An 18,618-nucleotide genomic window follows, 5' to 3' on the forward strand; every position below is an offset into this window, starting at 1 on the left:
GTAGTAGTGACACCCAGGTGCTGGTGCAACAGAGGGGGTCCAAATGCCCGATTGCTTCATGATAAGGCGCCGACATTGTAATGCTTGAAAGTAAGGAAATGTATCCAGCTTCCGATAAAAGCGATGACCTCTATTTCTTTGCGCAGTAAAATCCAAAACATAACACAGTTCACAAACGTCTACGCGTTTCGGATCACAGATTTCAGACCTTTACTCATGACACAGTTGTTAGGCATCACATTTTTTATTTAGGCCAGTAGGAAAACAGTGGCCCAGCTGAAATATCCAAAAGGCTTCTCTGCGGAGCAGCTTTTTTACTATAATCGCCTCCCCTGATAGGGACAATGACCCTTTCTACACCTTGTGCTGCAAAAGATGTAGTGTGTCTCCCTTGTGAACTATCGCAAAATGTAAACTGGCTGCTAACACATTTCTTGTTTTAAAAGGCGGAATATCAGATAAGGGTTTCCGCAGGTAGCGTTTTGGTGTCCGCCTCCAGAACGAAATGGAGACTGATCGGAGGCAAACTGATGCATACTGAGCGGATCCTTTTCCATTCAGAATGAATTAGGACAAAACTGATCTGTTTTGAACCGCTTGTGAGGGCCCATGACGGATTTCACAAACGGAAAGCCAAAACGCGAGTGTGACAGTAGTCTAAAGAGAGATCGTCGGAGCAATTGCGTCTCACCCTGACCATCTCCCCTTCAGGAATATTATTGATGACACGAGGTAGCTAACAGAGTAGTATTACCTGATGTTTTGAATTTGACTGCGCAAAGAAATAAAGGTCATCGCTTTTATCGAAAGCTGGATCCATTTCCTTACTTTTAAGCTGTCTTGGTTGCAGGCATTTCCGTACTTCTGAAGTGATTTTGGCAGGTGAGCGCGGCTGCAGCTTTTTTGGGATTACCAATATTGTATTGGCACATAGTAGATGGTAGCTTTGTTACAGATTTTACATTGGGGCCCAGAAGTTTCAAATTATGTCTCTGATGAAAGGGAGTATTACGTTTTTGGCCATTCGATATGGAAGAAACATAAAAGTGGATAGATAGTCTGACCTAACAAATCAGAACGACACAGTACACGATGATTCTTCCAGGCTACCAGCCAGGGAATGACTGAAAGGTACCTAAATGTACTGTGACAGGGTACAAAGTGGCTCCATTAACTTTTCATAGTTTACTGTCCAACTTCTTGACACTGCCAGATTATAGAGGTTTTAGATACAGTAGTATTGATTGGCATACCTCATGTCTTCATTCTCCTTCATTGATGCTTTTATGTTCGTTATGATATTTTTTGGATTAACAATTGACCATTATAAAAGGTTGAGAAAGAACAGTTCTCCTTATTTTATCCAATAATAATTCATAATAAAGTGCATTTCCTCATACATATTGATGCATTGTGTAATAATACTTTGATTCTTAGTGACCCTAGTGAAGTTATTGATATACACTCACCTAAAGAATTATTAGGAACACCTGTTCTATTTCTCATTAATGTGATTATCTAGCCAACCAATCACATGGCAGTTGCTTCAATGCATGTAGGGTTGTGGTCCTGGTCAAGACAATCTCCTGAACTCCAAACTGAATGTCAGAATGGGAAAGAAAGGTGATTTAAGCAATTTTGAGCGTGGCATGGTTGTTGGTGCCAGACGGGCCGGTCTGAGTATTTCACAATCTGCTCAGTTACTGGGATTTTCACGCACAACCATTTCTAGGGTTTACAAAGAATGGTGTGAAAAGGGAAAAACATCCAGTATGTGGCAGTCCTGTGGGCGAAAATGCCTTGTTGATGCTAGAGGTCAGAGGAGAATGGGCCCGACTGATTCAAGCTGATAGAAGAGTAACATTGACTGAAATAACCACTCGTTACAACCGAGGTATGCAGCAAAGCATTTGTGAAGCCACAACACGCACAACCTTGAGGCGGATGGGCTACAACAGCAGAAGACCCCACCGGGTACCACTCATCTCCACCACAAATAGGAAAAAGAGGCTACAATTTGCCCAAAATTGGACTGTTGAAGACTGGAAAATGTTGCCTGGTCTGATGAGTCTCGATTTCTGTTGAGACATTCAAATGGTAGAGTCCGAATTTGGCGTAAACACAATGAGAACATGTATCAATCATGCCTTGTTACAATCGTGCAGGCTAGTGGTGGTGTAATGGTGTGGGGGATGTTTTCTGGGCACACTTTAGGCCCCTTAGTGCCAATTGGCCATCGTTTAAATGCCACGGGCTACCTGAGCATTGTTTCTGACCATGTCCATCCCTTCATGACCACCATGTACCCATCCTCTGATGGCTACTTCCAGCAGGATAATGCACCATGTCACAAAGCTCGAATCATTTCAAATTGGTTTCTTGAACATGACAATGAGTTCCCTGTACTAAAATGTCCCCCACAGTCACCAGATCTCAACCCAATAGAGCATCTTTGGGACTTAGTGGAACGGGAGCTTCGTGCCCTGGATGTGCATTCCTTAAATCTCCATCAACTGCAAGATGCTATACTATCAATATGGGCCAACATTTATAAAGAATGCTATCAGCACCTTGTTGAATCAATGCCACGTAGAATTAAGGCAGTTCTGAAGCCAAAAGGGAGTCCAACACCGTATTAGTATGGTGTTCCTAATCATTCTTTAGGTGAGTGAATATTAAAGAATATTATGCACATCTGAATTGTGAAAGGAAGGAAGACTTATTTTTTTAAATTCCATTCTCCCCCTACTGGACCTGTGAAGGGAAGTTATTTGCTGCAGCAGTGCAGATGACTGCGTCCATGCCGGAGGTTTGCATGCAGGGACAGAAATGCAGTGAAGACAACCAGAGACCCACAGAGTTTCAATTGAGAAGTTAGATAAGGAGCTGCAAGGTAGATGAGATGCCACTTATCTCCCATGACAGCAGGTAGACAAGTAAGCACCACTGATTGGATAATGTAAGAGTGTGCTGGAAAATCCGGTATGTAGATACAATTACGTTACGATGTCTAAACATGTTTATTTTTGAGTACGAAAATATACATCATTATAAAGATTATAGAGATTTTCACACTGTAACTTTCAAAATAAATTAGATAATAGCATAGACAGCTTGATAAAATGATTTATGGTGGGAGGTATTAAACTTGACATCAATTTTGTTGTATATAAAATAGTCATATATGATATAGTAATATATACAGTAATGAGGGAGGGCTAAAATAGTGCAAAAGTTATGAACTCAAAGAAGCAAATCTAAGAAATAGAGATGAGATCAGCGAACAAAGAACATTACAGTAATCCCTTCTCTGGCCTCAAATGGCTGCCTACAGGGAGCAATGGATAAAATCAAATGTACAAGGATGATTCTCACTTTGGTTTAGAAAAAGAAGGTTAAACTGTAGTAGCTGTGGATTATACCCTTAGACAATTTGATATTTCCAGCTGCTCCCTCCTCCTCTCTCACAGCATCCCCTTCCTTTAAGTCATCTGTACACAGTTCAATAATAAAATTACAGATTTATGCAATATTGTTATGAGAACACAGCCGTCAAATCCAATATTTTATTTGTATTGTGGAGTACCTCAGATGAATAATTTTACTGTATGTACACAACTGTCCATATATACTGTAGAACTGCTTCTCTCTGCCCGTCTCTGTACTTGCCGTCAATGGTGAGCGCTGACTGCTCGCTCTGCTGGATCTCCCAGGCTGCTCCAGGGTATACAGAGCACACATACGTCAGCGGTCACCACCGACAGTGTAGAGAAGTCAGGGAGACAGGGACAAGTGGCTTTACACTATATAAGGTCACATATCCATGTTTAGAAGGGAAGCAGTGAGGGCAGAAGCTGGTTGGCTCTACATGTAACAGTGAGCCAGGAGTGTCTTCAGTATTCAGTATTGCACTGCGCTGAACACTGAAGATGGGTTTTCCTTGGCAACTCATTGCAAAGCGAGAACTTTATAGACAGTTTTTTTTAATTAAAAAGTACAAAATATAATAAAAGTATATTATACAAATAATCATAATCACTTCACCTACACATAAAAAAATAAAATTAAAAATTAAATAACAGTGACACTTTAACCTTGCACACCAGTTATAAAACTAACAAGAAAGTCAAATCTAGAAGATGGTAGAACATGAAACCTCTGAACCTTGGAAAAAGACTTTATGTACCATTTAATTTGATCTTCCAAATTGCACTACTATGAGAACATGAACATTTATCTATATGTGAACTTGATCATAGAAAACTAAGGGCAAGAACCTACAGAAATTAAGTAGGAAGGAAACTTACAAACATGCTTGTTAAGCGTCTCATGAAGACAAACCTTGTCCATATGCTCTAATAGCGCATACAAACATCAGCTGCTTGGGACCACCATCTGAGCCAGAACAGAAAGCCACTCTGAACGAGGTGGACTTGAGTTGCCTTTGTGTTACATGAAGGGTCATTCATCTGAATGAATGCAATATTCCATTTCTCCTTCAGTGGCTGATGCAGGGGTAATGCCAGGCTGGCCGAGGCAGCTGCATTCTGAAAGGGATTGTCTTTAATTAGACAACCCCTTTAAAGAACTGTATTGTTCATTATAATGTTGCAATGAAATGCTGCTCCTGGTTGAGGGACCTAGGGGCCCAGTAGATGCTTGCTCTCTCTCCTTCACAAGTTCCATTTCAATCTTGGCTCTAATTTTCTCCCAGTCAACTTCAACCTAAGCAACAGACAAGAAAGGAAGATTAGGATTTTAAAATACTTTCAATCATCAGCAAACTTTATGATCCTTCTATGCACAATTGGGCTCAGTTCCAAAACCAGGTATAAATTTTAAGTGGATTTTAGCATACACAATGCATGCCGACACCCGAAACAATAAGTGATGCCTCGGATACTAAATTGGACTGGTATGTTTAAAGGGAATTTCGTCAATTGATTAAATCAGGTTTTGAAACATATTTGTAAAGAATTATCGATTATTTTTATAAACAAAAAAAATCATGTGATCTTTTCCGACTGACCACAATAGGCTGCCATAACTGTTCTGGAGAGATAACTTCTCAGCAGTCATCCAATTATCATCACTGATAGTATTAGAATGGAAGATAACATCCGTGTTATAAAGTTTAAGGCAGATAACATATGATTGCACCACTGACAAGAGGTGATGGTCACAGCTTATCTTATCCCCCTCCCTGCACTATGACCTCAGCAAAGGTCAGAGAACGTGCCTAGGACACTCTCCCATAGAAGTCAATAGACAATTCCAGACTATAGGTTGCTATGGTCCATGGCTGCTGCTGTTTAACATATATCTAAACTGCTTTTTACAGAGCAGAGCAGCAGCTCAGGGAATAAGGCTGCCACCATATTAATGTACAGAAAACGAAATAAAGAAATAAATAAAAACATTTTTTTTTTTTTTTAAGTTTTCATCTGGTCATCTAACTATTAAAAAATGTAGGTCATACATTTCCATCAAAGATATTTTCAAAATTTGAGAAAATTTGGGGGCCTTGGTTGAGAGTTAGATCAGTGATCATTTAAGATTGAGTGTGAGTAGATTGTGTGTGAGTAGATGGGGTATCACTTCTTGAGTTGATGAAGCTGAAGAACAATCCATAAACTGACATGTACTAATGTTGTATGTAACAAAGTACCGTTACGATGTACACAAATATTGAGCATGTACAAGTGATGCTGTTGACTCTAGTCTTGAAACCGTGTTGTAAGTCGGTTTTTCATGTCTTTTTTGAAAAAAAGAAAAAAGCTTTAAATAAAGACTATAAAAAAAAAGACATTTTCAGGCCCCTAACAATTTGCACCAACTTGCTCCAAATGAGTAAAAATATAAAACGGTAATAGACCCCGTTTCCCTGTTGTCAGCGTAGTGAAATACATTGTTAGGACTGCCGATGTGCACAGGAGTCCTCTCCATTATGTAAGGACAGAACTGGAGTGTGGACTGTGTATTGTGGTGCACCTTGGAGCTCTGTAATGGGGGAACAGGGGGGGGTAGTAGGAAAAAAAAAAAGCGACCAGGACTCATCTGCAGTACTACTCATGTAGTACTGCAGATAATAATCCAAGTTCATAGTAACAGAGTCCCTTTATTACACTATTTATACTGCTCCATACCTGCGTGGCTGGCACTGTGGCCCCCCCACCGTGTTTCAATAGTAAAAACAAAAATGTATTACATTTGGACACGTGATCAATGTAATTTAGGGGTATTCCAGCACAATAAAAATGCTACTGCATGACATGCACATGGTAAAAAAAAAAAAAACAACCCAAACCTTGCTAATACTCGGCTGCTGCCGTAACAACAGTGGCTAGGCCCCCGCTGCACTCCACTTCCTTCACCTGGCTGAGTTGGGGCATCGCTGCATCCCGTATGGTGAGACAGGAGCAGGGAGTGGAGCGCAGCAGGAACCTAATAACAACAGTGCGGGATCGGAGAGTGGATTATGAGCATTTTGGGGGCATAGAAACTGTAATACCGTTTTGTGGAATATGTTTTTTCCAGCTATACGTTGCTAAGGGAACTGAAAGAGATTTCGTTCTGGCTAAATGTGAGGGGGTTTGTGACTCTGACATAAGGGAGTATTTCAGGAATGTCAATAGTTAGCAGATCTTTATTTCATCAGCACAGTGACCTAAACATACATCAAAGAGATAACGCTTCTAATCACAAGAAGCGACGGTCTTGGAGAGAAAGCGGACCGTATTAGAGATGGAAGATTAGCGCAGCCTAAATTTGAGAATTACAGGAGTAAGTGATCGGACTGTAAAGGACATAGGAAGACAGCCAGAATGTGACTTGATCAGGGGAAAGGATGCTATCTTGTTCAGATAAGGCGAGCTGAGCGGAGCTAGCATTGTACTTCAGTCATTACTTAATACACTTAAGGAAGGTGAAGACATAAATTTTGAAACGCTGGAACAACATTGCACAAGGTGAAAGCAGTTCTGTTATCACAATGTCCTGGAAAGACGATATGGATTGAGTAGACTTCAAATATTCCATATTTATGAGTCACATAACAATCCTTGATGTAAAATTAAAGCAACCCTCTAAGCCCCCTCTTATTAAAGGCTCACTTCCCTCTGTAGATGTGCAGCAGTTAGCGGACTGTTCTTTTTCTTACTGGTGGATTAGTAATCTGTAATTTACAATATTTCTGCCCTTGCTGTAATAGAAATCATCTCTCCCCGCTGAATTTGTCATGGACCAATCTGAGGAGGAAGAGCTGCAGGGGTGGAAGGAGGAACACCAACCTGAACCAATGCGGAGGCAGGGGGGGGGGGTGTCTCAGACTACCTCACACTCCCTGTAGACATCACAATATGTGCAGAAAATATACAGCAGGAAATCATCCCCTATAGCAGGGATGCTCAACCTGCGGCCCTCCAGCTGTTGTAAAACTACAACTCCCACAATGCCCTTCTGTAGGAGGATAGCTGTAGTCTGTCAGGGAATGATGGGAGTTGTAGTTTTACAACAGCTGGAGGGCCGCAGGTTGAGCATCCCTGCCCTATAGGCACCGACTTAGAACATGTCCTATTCTTGTCCGCAATTGCGGTCAAGAAAAGGCATTTTCTACGAGAGTGCCGGCGATGTGCGGATCTGAAATAAAAAAAACATACGGACGTGTGAATGGACCCTTATTATACGATATATAAACTATTAAACTGTCTTTCCCTGAAAGCAAATATGTAACCCTTGAAGTAATTAAAAGGATATGTACACCTTTGGAGGCAATTTTTTTTATGGCAATTTACTCATTTTGGGCAAAAAAATAATAATTCTATTGGTCTTCATTAAAAACAACCGTTCTGTGAAAGGGTTAACTGTCTAGCTGTGTGAATTGTACTTTCACTTTCTGCCGTCATCTAATAACCCTTCTCTCTAAATTACTTCGGATTACTTTCACACTAGTGGTTTTCTTTTCCGGCATAGAGTTCCGTCCTAGGGGCTCTATACCAGAACAGAACTGGTCCGTTTTATCCCCATGAATTCTGAATGGAGAGTAATCCGTTCAGGATGCATAAGGATGTCTTCAGTTCAGTCTTTTTGACTGATCAGGCAAAAGATAAAACCGCAGCATGCTACAGTTTTATCTCTGGCCCAAAAAACTGAAGACTTGCCTGAATGCCGGATCCAGCATTTTTTTCTCCATAGGAATGTATTAGTGCTGGATCCGGCATTCTAAATACCGGAATGCCGGATCCGGCCTTCCGGTCTGCGCAGGCACTGACTGGTAAAAATGTGAAAAGAAATCGAAATTGATCCGTTTGCCGTATGACAAATGGACAGACGGATCCGTTCTTGCAATGCATTTGTAAGACGGATCAGGATCCTGATCAGTCTTAAAATGCAATCAGTTGGCATACGTTTTGCCAGATTCCGCTGCCGCATGTGTGAAAGTAGCCTAAGAGGTCATAAACACTTATTTAAGCCACCTTTTTATCAGTAAGATCAGAATTGAGCTATAATGAGTGTTTAGGTAGGAGATCAGAGATAAGGAGCCGTCAGCTAAGCTGCCTGACTGAACAGAGTGAGAACAGACAGCAAGCTACTAGAGAATATTAAAGCTGTACAGAGAAAATAGCTCAAAATTTTTAATAAAGACCAACTGAAAATATTATTTTTAGCTCAAAATGAGTACAACGCAATAATAATAAAACAAAAAATTGCCTCAATGGTGTACATGACCTTTAAACGGGTTGTCTGAAACAAAAAATCATTAAACGATCATAAGTTTCGGCTGGCACCCAAAATTATTGTTTCTGAGCAGCACATTTCCCTGTGAATTTGTATGTGGATGAATGATCATGGAAGTGATTGCTCAGCCTTATACAGAGGGGATGATTGCATGATCAGTCAATTATGAGTAATGAACCTTTTTTTTTCTTTTATTATATACGTTCCCCCCCCCCCATAAGGGTGGTGGGAGGGTAAACGAAAAAAAGTAACATAAAATAATTGGTTTGGGCAAAATGGAAATGTATTAAATTTTTTGGGGATATTGAAATATTTGATATGTTTGGAATGTATATGTTTCCTTTTATGTAAAGAAAATAAAGATTTAAATATAAAAATAAAAATAAAAAAATGAACCGTTTGTTCCTGATAACTGCAAGTAAATCGCCAAAAGTGTAAAATGACTATTATCCCATAACTCTCAACCTACTCACTCTACTTTAATACTTTGCTGCTTACTTTATGGTAAAATCACCAGCTGGCAAAAACACTTGCCGGATGGCTGTGGAGGGTGAGACTGCTAAAAAAAGAAACAACAGACACTTACCTTTTCAATGGGTCCCAAATCCATTGGCGCGCCTCCCATCTCTGCTGCCTCTGGTTCCCAAGGTACCAGAAGTCTGATGTGCCATCTACATGCATATCACCACTGCCGGCCAGTCATTGATTGCACGTGACCGGTAACGCTCATAGATCACGTACTGATCATGACATGCCACTGCTGAGGCCAGCAATTGCCTTGTCAATGGGCCACCGCTGAGGCAAGTGAGTGGAATTTCAATGGGTCCTCTAGCACATTTACACAGGACAATTATCTGAACTAAGTGTTCCTACGAACGCTCATCCCTGATAATTGCCCAATGCTCAGGCTGTGAAAAAAAATACTTTAAATGGCATCTGTCAGCAGATTCGTACCATTGTACCGTTGCCAATACACCTAGGGGCTCTGTTCTCTCTGCAACTGCCGCGCCCACTCCACTTTAATGGACAGGTCTAGTCAGTAAAAACGTGACGAGGGCGCAGCAGTTGCAGAGAGAGCAGAGCCTCTAGGTGTAATAACAACACCCCCGTTGCTCCTAGAGGCTCAATTGCATATAATAAAACATTGTTTTTCTCAGCAACACAGGCAAATATGAACGTGGGACTAACACAGATGCCTTCAGTGCACATGTAACACGTCAGCCAGTATCATAGGTACAAGTCTGCTGACTAAATCATCCTGTATTGCTTCCTTGGTAGTCTATATGGTTGTTTAAGGATAGAGAAGACAACAAGTATCAGTGCCCATATCTACTTACACCTTCTGCATACTGCAGGAACCTTTTGTTGGTTTCTTTTTTATTGAAATCATTCAGATACTTTTGCCGATAAGCCAAAACAGTATCAACATGCGTCTTGTGTTTCACGGCAAGCTCCAGGGCCCTAAGGCAAAACATAGAAAATTCTCTTAGATTCTTGACCACAACTAGATACTAAAATGCTAATTAAATCATAATGCCTAACTGGTTGAGATCAAGTACATTAAATTAAAACATGCAACATGTCATGGGGACACAACAAGCAGAAATCAAGGGCACACCTTGAATATTTGTCCTTATACAATAGTCTTTTATTCAATATACAGCAGTGTTCATGTATGCAGATATCATAAAGCATATTCTCCTAGCATAGCCAGCTTTCTTTGAATCCCATTTGAATCCCAGTGCCTGAAACGTTAGTGTTTATATCTGGATTTATTCTACAAAAAAAGCTGGTTATACAAGGAGAACGTACTTTGCTATCTGCATACATGAAAACTGATGTAGATTAAATAAAGGACTATAGTATAATCCCAAATAATAATGGGTTGCCTTGGATCTATGCTTGTTGAGTATGGTGGATTGAAGGATCGTTTCAGTGGCACCCTGACACCCTGTGGTTCCACCTACTTTGCTACATGGTGACAGGTCAGACAATGTAATTATTGAGAGTCAGCACTTAGAACCCCACCAATTACTGGAACAAAGCGGTGCCCCTTGAATCTGCTTCCAAGCTCACCTAGGAGAGGTGGTTGAGTGACGTAAGGAAGCAGACTGCTCAGATCTCCCAAGAGGTGGGCTTCAGTTGCTGACGTCCCTACTGATCTAAGCTTATGACATATCAAGTTTAGGAAATAAAAGCTGAACCTGCTGCGGAAACAGTTATCTCCAGCAGTCTCCTAGAGCTGATTGGAGGTTCAGCAGAAATGTGCTACCCACTACCCCATACAACAGGGGACTCCTTTTCCTGTGATTGGAAGAAGTTCCAATGGCTGAAACACCCAATGACCACGTTTATCCCCTATCATGTTCCTATTTAACTGCCACAATCGGAAATCTTGACAATTGTGGGGAATTGATGCACACAAGTAAATTATAAAATGGCTTTGTATGATTCATTAATTAAAAGGAATCTGCCGTCAGTTTTGTGGTGCCCTAATCATGGGCAGTTGAAATACTAACAGGCTCCTTTATTAAAAGCACTATCATTTACTCTGAAATGCTGAGCATGGGGAGAAGTACCCACTGGGCAGCCCCATCCCAGCTCCTCCCTGCCCCAACTCAACTTGACAGGTCTTTCCGTATTTGTGTATATCAAAGAAGCCAAGCCAGATGGGAGGAAGGCAGAAGGTAGATGGTTTCTTTGAAAGGCTGCAGTGTTTCAGAGGAAACCATAGTGCTTTTAAATTACCCTTTAAGCGGTTGTTCATTGGGGTTGTCACATCCTCTGCGTCTGGAGGAAAGAAGGTTTGTACACAAACATAGAAGAGGATTCTTTACGGTAAGAGCAGTGAGACTATGGAACTCTCTGCCTGAGGAGGTGGTGATGGCGAGTACAATAAAGGAATTCAAGAGGGGCCTGGATGTATTTCTGGAGCTTAATAATATTACAGGCTATAGTTACTAGAGAGGGGTCATTGATCCAGGGAGTTATTCTGATTGCCTGATTGGAGTCGGGAAGGAATTTTTTCCCCCTTAAGTGGGGAAAATTGGCTTCTACCTCACAGGGTTTTTTGTACCTTACTATAAATCAACTTGCAGATAAAAGGCCGAACTGGATGGACAAATGTCTTTTTTCAGCCTTATAAACTATGTTACTATGTTATAAACTTTGTTAACATCCGGTTTAACACGGGTCACGTGGCTTCTGCAGCTGAAAACTGGCCACAGCTGTAACATGTCAACCATGCGTCATGTCAGTGGGTCACGTGGCGCATGAGTACATGACATACCACCACTGCTGTGTCTAGTCATTGGTTGCAGCAGCCACTTGATCTTGGTTAAAGGGGTTTTCCAAGTGGTTTTCTACTGATGACCTATCCTCTGTATAGGTCATCAGTATCTGATTAGTGGGGGTCTGACATCCAGGACCCTAGGTGATCCGCTGTTTGAGAAGGCCCCAGCGTTTGCAGTAGTGAAGTGGTCTTCTCTCTGTTCACCAAGCACAGCGCTGTACATTGTACAGCGGCTGTGCTTGGTATCGCAGCCCAGCCCAATTCACTTTTATGGGGCTGAGCTGTGCCTGGGCCATGTGACTAATGAACATGACATCACACGGCCTAGGAAAAGATGGAGAAGGCCGCTGCACTACTACGTACCTGGGACCCCCGCCGCTCGGATACTGATGACCTATCCAGAGCAAAACACTTGGAAGGAGCTCAACTTCTCGTGAGATTCCTTCTCCCTGGCTGTGAGCGGTCCGCTCTGATTGGATCGCGCTCACAGCCAGGGAGAAGGAGACGCCACAGCAGAAGACTGCGTCTCCGCCCCATTGCAACGATACTGCTCATTAGATGACAGGGGGGGGGGGGGGGGGGGGGGGCAACAGTGGACGAACGGGAAGGGGGGGGGGGGTGCTTTTGAACAAATAAAAAACAAAAAAACAATGGCATCAGTGGGGGCCGCCCTACAATGTGATACCATAATTAGCCTATGTTAAAACTGATAAAAGGTCCTCAATAAGCTTTATTTGCTGTAACAGGATTGCCCTTTTATTAATAATCTCTAGTCTACACTAGTTCCACGTGGTCAAAATTCCAGAATCTTTCAAGTTTGATTTTTTTTCTTGTAACTCCTGTAACCTATTTACATTTGCATTACCTCTCCCAGTTGTAGGAGTCGATGTTGAGCTGTATGGCTTGGTAAATAAGGCCAGCCTGCAGGATAATGGCCTCAGCATCTTGAAAGTTCCCACTGAACAGCTGGATGTGAGCCAATCTGGACTCCTTTGATGGCAGATCTTTAATGGAATTTATGTACTGAACTTTATCAATCTGCAAGAAAAATAATAGACGCTGCAGAAAACATCACATTCATCAAGATAGTGCTGGTATTTAAAGGAGTGATCCTGTATCCCCACTTACTTCTCCAATTGCTGCATATGCGATTTCGGCTGTTGACATTTCTTTATTTGCAATAGCCATAGCTGCTAGACAAGCCCATGTAGTCTGCTCCTGTGGAACATAGAAATATGCATGAGGATACAAACATCCCTATGACAAATGATTTCAAACATGTAAAAACTACATTAGATCATGTACAGTACAGAGGATGTGTCTAAAGTGGTCTCAAGGGTGGTGGCCTTTAAAACCCTTAATCCTTTAATGACCCGGGTATTTTGGGCTTTTATGACCAGAGACCACAGAGAAATGTCACCTTTTGGAATGCCGTAATCCAGGCATGCTCAACCTGCGGCCCTCCAGCTGTTGTAAAACTACAACTCCCACTATGCCCTGCTGTAGGCTGATAGCTGTAGTCTGTTCGGGCATGCTGGAAGTTGTAGTTTTGCAGCAGCTGGAGCGCCGCAGGATGAGCATGCCTGCTGTAATCTAAAGGTGATTTAATATTTATTTATTTCTTAGTCTACCCCTACTTTTATCTTTGCAGGACACATGGGGCTACAATTAGAGTGGATATTAACTAATTTTGTGGGTCTTATTTAGAGACAAATGGTCAGAAACAGAACAAAATAAAAATACACTTTTTCATGTTATGTCTTAAATGAATTGTATTCAATAAATAATAGTTACCCCCCAAAATAATCCCATATATAGCAATGTTATACACGTGCACTTTACGCAATGTATGACGTGTGTATAGCACTAAAAGCCAACATCCTAGTTTAATCATCCAGGTACAGGCATCCTTCAGTAAAGGGGAGGTGTGCAGTTGTGTGGGGGATGCTTTTTTTGTAGGTACTTTTGTTAAAAAAAATATATATATAATTCTACATTTTATTTATTTTTTAAAATTTTGCTGCACTTATTCGCTAAATGACTAAGCAATTTATTTCATAGTCGCACTCTAACAGCTATAATTTTTCATTTATATAGCCATATCCCACTTTCTGGGGGAAAAACCCCCCAGAAATGTTACCACTGATCCAGTTGATTACAGTGATACCAAATATATACCATATTTTTCACCCTATAAAAATTAAAATATATTTTTTTCTTATTGTCCTCCTCTAAAACCCAGGTGCGTCTTATGGGCTTTTTTTTTTATTAGACCTCAGGTCAGACTAGCAATCAGACCCCCAATGTTAATAAGACCCCAACAAGACTTCAGATCAGACCCCCAATCAGACCTCAGTTCAGACACCAATGTGAATGGCCCCCAATCAGACCTCAGATAATAGGCCCATGCCTCTCATCAGCCCCCACAGCCTTATATCAGCCCCATTGCCTCTCATATCAGCCCCCATTGCCTCATATCAGCCCCCATTGCCTCTCCTATTAGCCTCCAGTAGCCCCCATTGCCTCTCATGTTAGCCCCCAGCGGTCCTCATTGCCTCATATCAGCCCCAATTGCTTCTCATATTAGCCCCCATTGCCTCATATCAGCCACCATTGCCTCTCATATAAGCCCCCAGCAGCCCCCATTGCCTCATATCAGCCCGCCGTAGCCCCATTGCCTCTCATGTTAGCCCCTATTGCCTCAGATCAGCCCCCAGGAGCCACATATTGCCCCAGATCAGCCCCCAGGAGCCACATATTGGCCCAGTAGCCCCATATTGCCTCATGTTTTATAAAATAAAAACAGTTACCTCTCCTGCTCCGGACGCCGCCACTCCTCACTTGCATCGCAATCCTCTTCATCCTGACGTCGGCTGTGCTGTGAACTGGCGCGCACAGCGTGAGGTCCCAGAGCGCCCTCACACTGTGCTCAGCCACAGGCAAGGACCAGGAAGGGGTAAGTACAGAGCCTTCACCGCTTCCTGGTCCTCCGGTACTAATGAGCGCTTCCATAATGAAAGTGCTCATTAGTATTCGCCCCATAAGACGCTTTTGGGGGGGGGGGGGGGATGGAGAGCTGGAAAAATACGGTACTTTAAAAAATTGTTTTACTACTTTAGCAGAATAAAAACCCTCTTATAAAAATGTTTTTGCATCCCAAGACCCATACATTTTTATTTTCCTTTCAAAAGAACCGTGTGGGGGCTTGACTTTTGTGGGGCTACTCGCAGTATTCATTGGTACCATATTGGCTTACATAATACATCTAATTCAGTTAATTTTTTGGGAGTGGAAGATAAGCAAAAAACAGAAATTCTGGCATTTTTTTTTACAATATTAACCATGCAGGATAAATTACATGATCACTGTATAATTCAGGTTGTTACTGATGCAGCAGTATCGAATATGTGGAAGAGAATGCGTGTCTGATGCCCCACTCAAATTGGGATAAATGGGCGCCTGTTCTCGTGATCGGCAGGGGCCCCAGCAGTCAGACACCTATGTCTTATCCTATGGATAGGGTATAAGCCGTTGTCATGGGAAAACCCATTTAAGCCTATCCTGCATAACGATATCTGCCAGGCAACATAATCTCTTAAGAACAGGTAGATTTTCCGTTTTTACATTTAATTTTTTTCGCGACCTGGGGTGAAATTAGGTAAAAGCCCACAATTCTGCCACAGTTTTATGGGTTTTATTTTTATGGCGTGCCCATTGCGGTAAAACTGACCTGTTACCTTCATTCTGCGGGTCAGTACAATTTTGGGAGGTGAAGTGACAAAAAAGCAGCGAATTAGCCAAATAGAATTCCCCCCCCCCCCCCTATTACAGAGTTTACTAGATGGGATAAATATGTTAATATTTTCATAGTTTGGTCATTTTGGAACGCAGCGATGAAAATGATCTTAATTTTTAATAGTTTTTTTATTTCAATTATAGGAAAAGGAGGTGATTTGAATTTTATATCTTATATATGTATAAGAACACTGTTTTTCACATATTTTAAGTCCCCTTATGGGACTTAAACAAGTTGTTGTTAGATTGTTTGTCCCATAGACTGCAATGAATTACCATTGCAGCCTATGGAAGTTGGATGTTTCTATGAAGCCCTCCTTCAGAGGGACTGAGGCTACCAAAAGGACCTAACAACTCCCTTAATCTCAGTGGGAGGTTTGGGTGGAATCTGATTGGTTGCTATGGGCAACTAAGCCAGTTCTACTTTATAGCAGTTTGATAAATCTCCCCCAAAATGTACAATTATGTATTAAATAGTAATACACTGGATAAAACTGCCACAGAAAAAGACTTGGGCATATTAGTGGACAGAAAAGTTAAAGGGGTTTTCCGGGCTACAAATTTTGATGACCTTAGGACAGGTCATCAATATCATATCATATCAGTGGCGGTCCGACACCCCCACAAATCAGTTATTTCGGGCTGCTGTGCAGCCAGAGTCTGTACCGTGACGCTGGCCCAGAAAATACACAGTGTATGAAGCGGTCTGCTTCCAGATCCTTACGCTGTATAGCTTCTGGTGCTGCGGCAACCCATAATAGCCAATTGATGGGGGTGCTGGATCCCGATGACCTGATCTTGAGGGCCTTACAAGTCCTGAAAGATTGGATCTCCAAGAAAAACCTGAAGGTGAACTAGAGGAATATTCCACTCCATTAGCACCTTTATTGGGCTTAGGCCACCAGGGTCTTTACCATCCCTTGCTTAAATTATCCTAACCACCCAGTAAAATTTATCACTGTATAGCGGTACTATTCCAGGAATTAATACTGGACATTTAAGGGAGTGTTATTATAGTAAAAAGTTCATGTTTACTAGTGTTGATCGCGAATATTCTAATCGCAAATTTCTATTGCGAATATCGGCACTTCGAGAATTCGCGAAGATGTAGAATATAGTGCTATACTGTATATTCGTAATTGCAAATATTCTAGATTTTTTTTCCATTAGTAACCTCCCTTCTTGCTTGTGGGCCAATGAAAAGGCTGCAATATCTTAGCAACATCCCTAGCAACCAATAGGAAAGTTCCCCACCCCTTACTATATAAGAACCTCCCCAGCAGCCATTTTCTGTAGTTTTTTTTTTGAAGTTCTGAGAGAGAGAGGGCAGTGTCATTCTGTGCTTTCATCTGGATCCTATTCCTCATCCAATTACATTAGATAGTTAGTTAGGGTACTTTCACACTTATGGCAGAGGATTTCGTCAGGCAGTTCCATCGCCGTAACTGCCTGCCGGATCCGTCAAAACGTATACAAACTGATGGCATTTGTCAAACGGATCAGTATTATCTCCGTCCTGAAAAGTCAAAAAGACTGAACTGAAGACCTCCTCATGCATCCTGAATGGATTGCTCTCCATTCAGAATGCATTAGGATAAAACTGATCCGTTCTTTACCGGTATTGAGCCCCTAGGACGGAACTCAATGCCGGAAAAGAATAACGCTAGTGTGAAAGTACCCTTAGCTCATATATACAGTACAGACCAAAAGTTTGGACACACCTTCTCATTCAAAGAGTTTTCTTTATTTTCATGACAATGAAAATTGTAGATTCACACTGAAGGCATCAAAACTATGAATTAACACATGTGGAATATATACATAACAAAAAAGTGTGAAACAACTGAAAATATGTCATATTCTAGGTTCTTCAAAGTAGCCACCTTTTGCTTTGATTACTGCTTTGCACACTCTTGGCATTCTCTTGATGAGCTTCAAGAGGTAGTCACCTGAAATGGTCTTCCAACAGTCTTCCCAGAGATGCTTAGCACTTGTTGGCCCTTTTGCCTTCACTCTGCGGTCCAGCTCACCCCAAACCATCTCGATTGGGTTCAGGTCCGGTGACTGGAGGCCAGGTCATCTGGCGCAGCACCCCATCACTCTCCTTCATGGTCAAATAGCCCTTACACAGCCTGGAGGTGTGTTTGGGGTCATTGTCCTGTTGAAAAATAAATGATGGTCCAACTAAACGCAAACCGGATGGAATAGCATGCCGCTGCAAGATGCTGTGGTAGCCATGCTGGTTCAGTATGCCTTCAATTTTGTATAAATCCCCAACAGTGTCACCAGCAAAGCACCCCCACACCATCACACCTCCTCCTCCATGCTTCACGGTGGGAACCAGGCATGTAGAGTCCATCCGTTCACCTTTTCTGCGTCGCACAAAGACACGGTGGTTGGAACCAAAGATCTCAAATTTGGACTCATCAGACCAAAGCACAGATTTCCATTGGTCTAATGTCCATTCCTTGTGTTCTTTAGCCCAAACAAGTCTCTTCTGCTTGTTGCCTGTCCTTAGCAGTGGTTTCCTAGCAGATATACTACCTGATTCACACAGTCTCCTCTTAACAGTTGTTCTAGAGATGTGTCTGCTGCTAGAACTCTGTGTGGCATTGACCTGGTCTCTAATCTGAGCTGCTGTTAACCTGCGATTTCTGAGGCTGGTGACTCGGATGAACTTATCCTCCGCAGCAGAGGCGACTCTTGGTCTTCCTTTCCTGGGGCGGTCCGCATGTGAGCCAGTTTCTTTGTAGCGCTTGATGGTTTTTGTAACTGCACTTGGGGACACTTTCAAA

At 41.9% G+C, this 18,618-nt stretch overlaps 1 protein-coding gene across 4 annotated transcripts in view; it reads right to left on the reverse strand.

The window, feature by feature from the left end:
* Positions 1-3,001: 3,001 nt before the first annotated feature.
* IFT80 (intraflagellar transport 80) overlaps positions 3,002-18,618 on the reverse strand; it is a 125,754-nt gene continuing 110,137 nt past the window's right edge. For all 4 annotated transcript variants that reach the window (XM_044292056.1, XM_044292054.1, XM_044292057.1 and 1 more), the window contains 4 exons: positions 13,157-13,246; positions 12,894-13,066; positions 10,074-10,197; positions 3,002-4,725 (listed from right to left, as the gene is read on the reverse strand). In XM_044292056.1, coding sequence (XP_044147991.1) covers positions 4,564-4,725; positions 10,074-10,197; positions 12,894-13,066; positions 13,157-13,246 — 549 coding nt within the window. In that variant the 3' untranslated portion in view covers positions 3,002-4,563. The remainder of the gene's footprint in view (positions 4,726-10,073; positions 10,198-12,893; positions 13,067-13,156; positions 13,247-18,618) is intronic.

This window comes from Bufo gargarizans, chromosome 4 (genome assembly GCF_014858855.1).
Source record: "Bufo gargarizans isolate SCDJY-AF-19 chromosome 4, ASM1485885v1, whole genome shotgun sequence".
In the NCBI taxonomy this organism is placed as follows: Eukaryota; Metazoa; Chordata; class Amphibia; order Anura; family Bufonidae; genus Bufo; species Bufo gargarizans.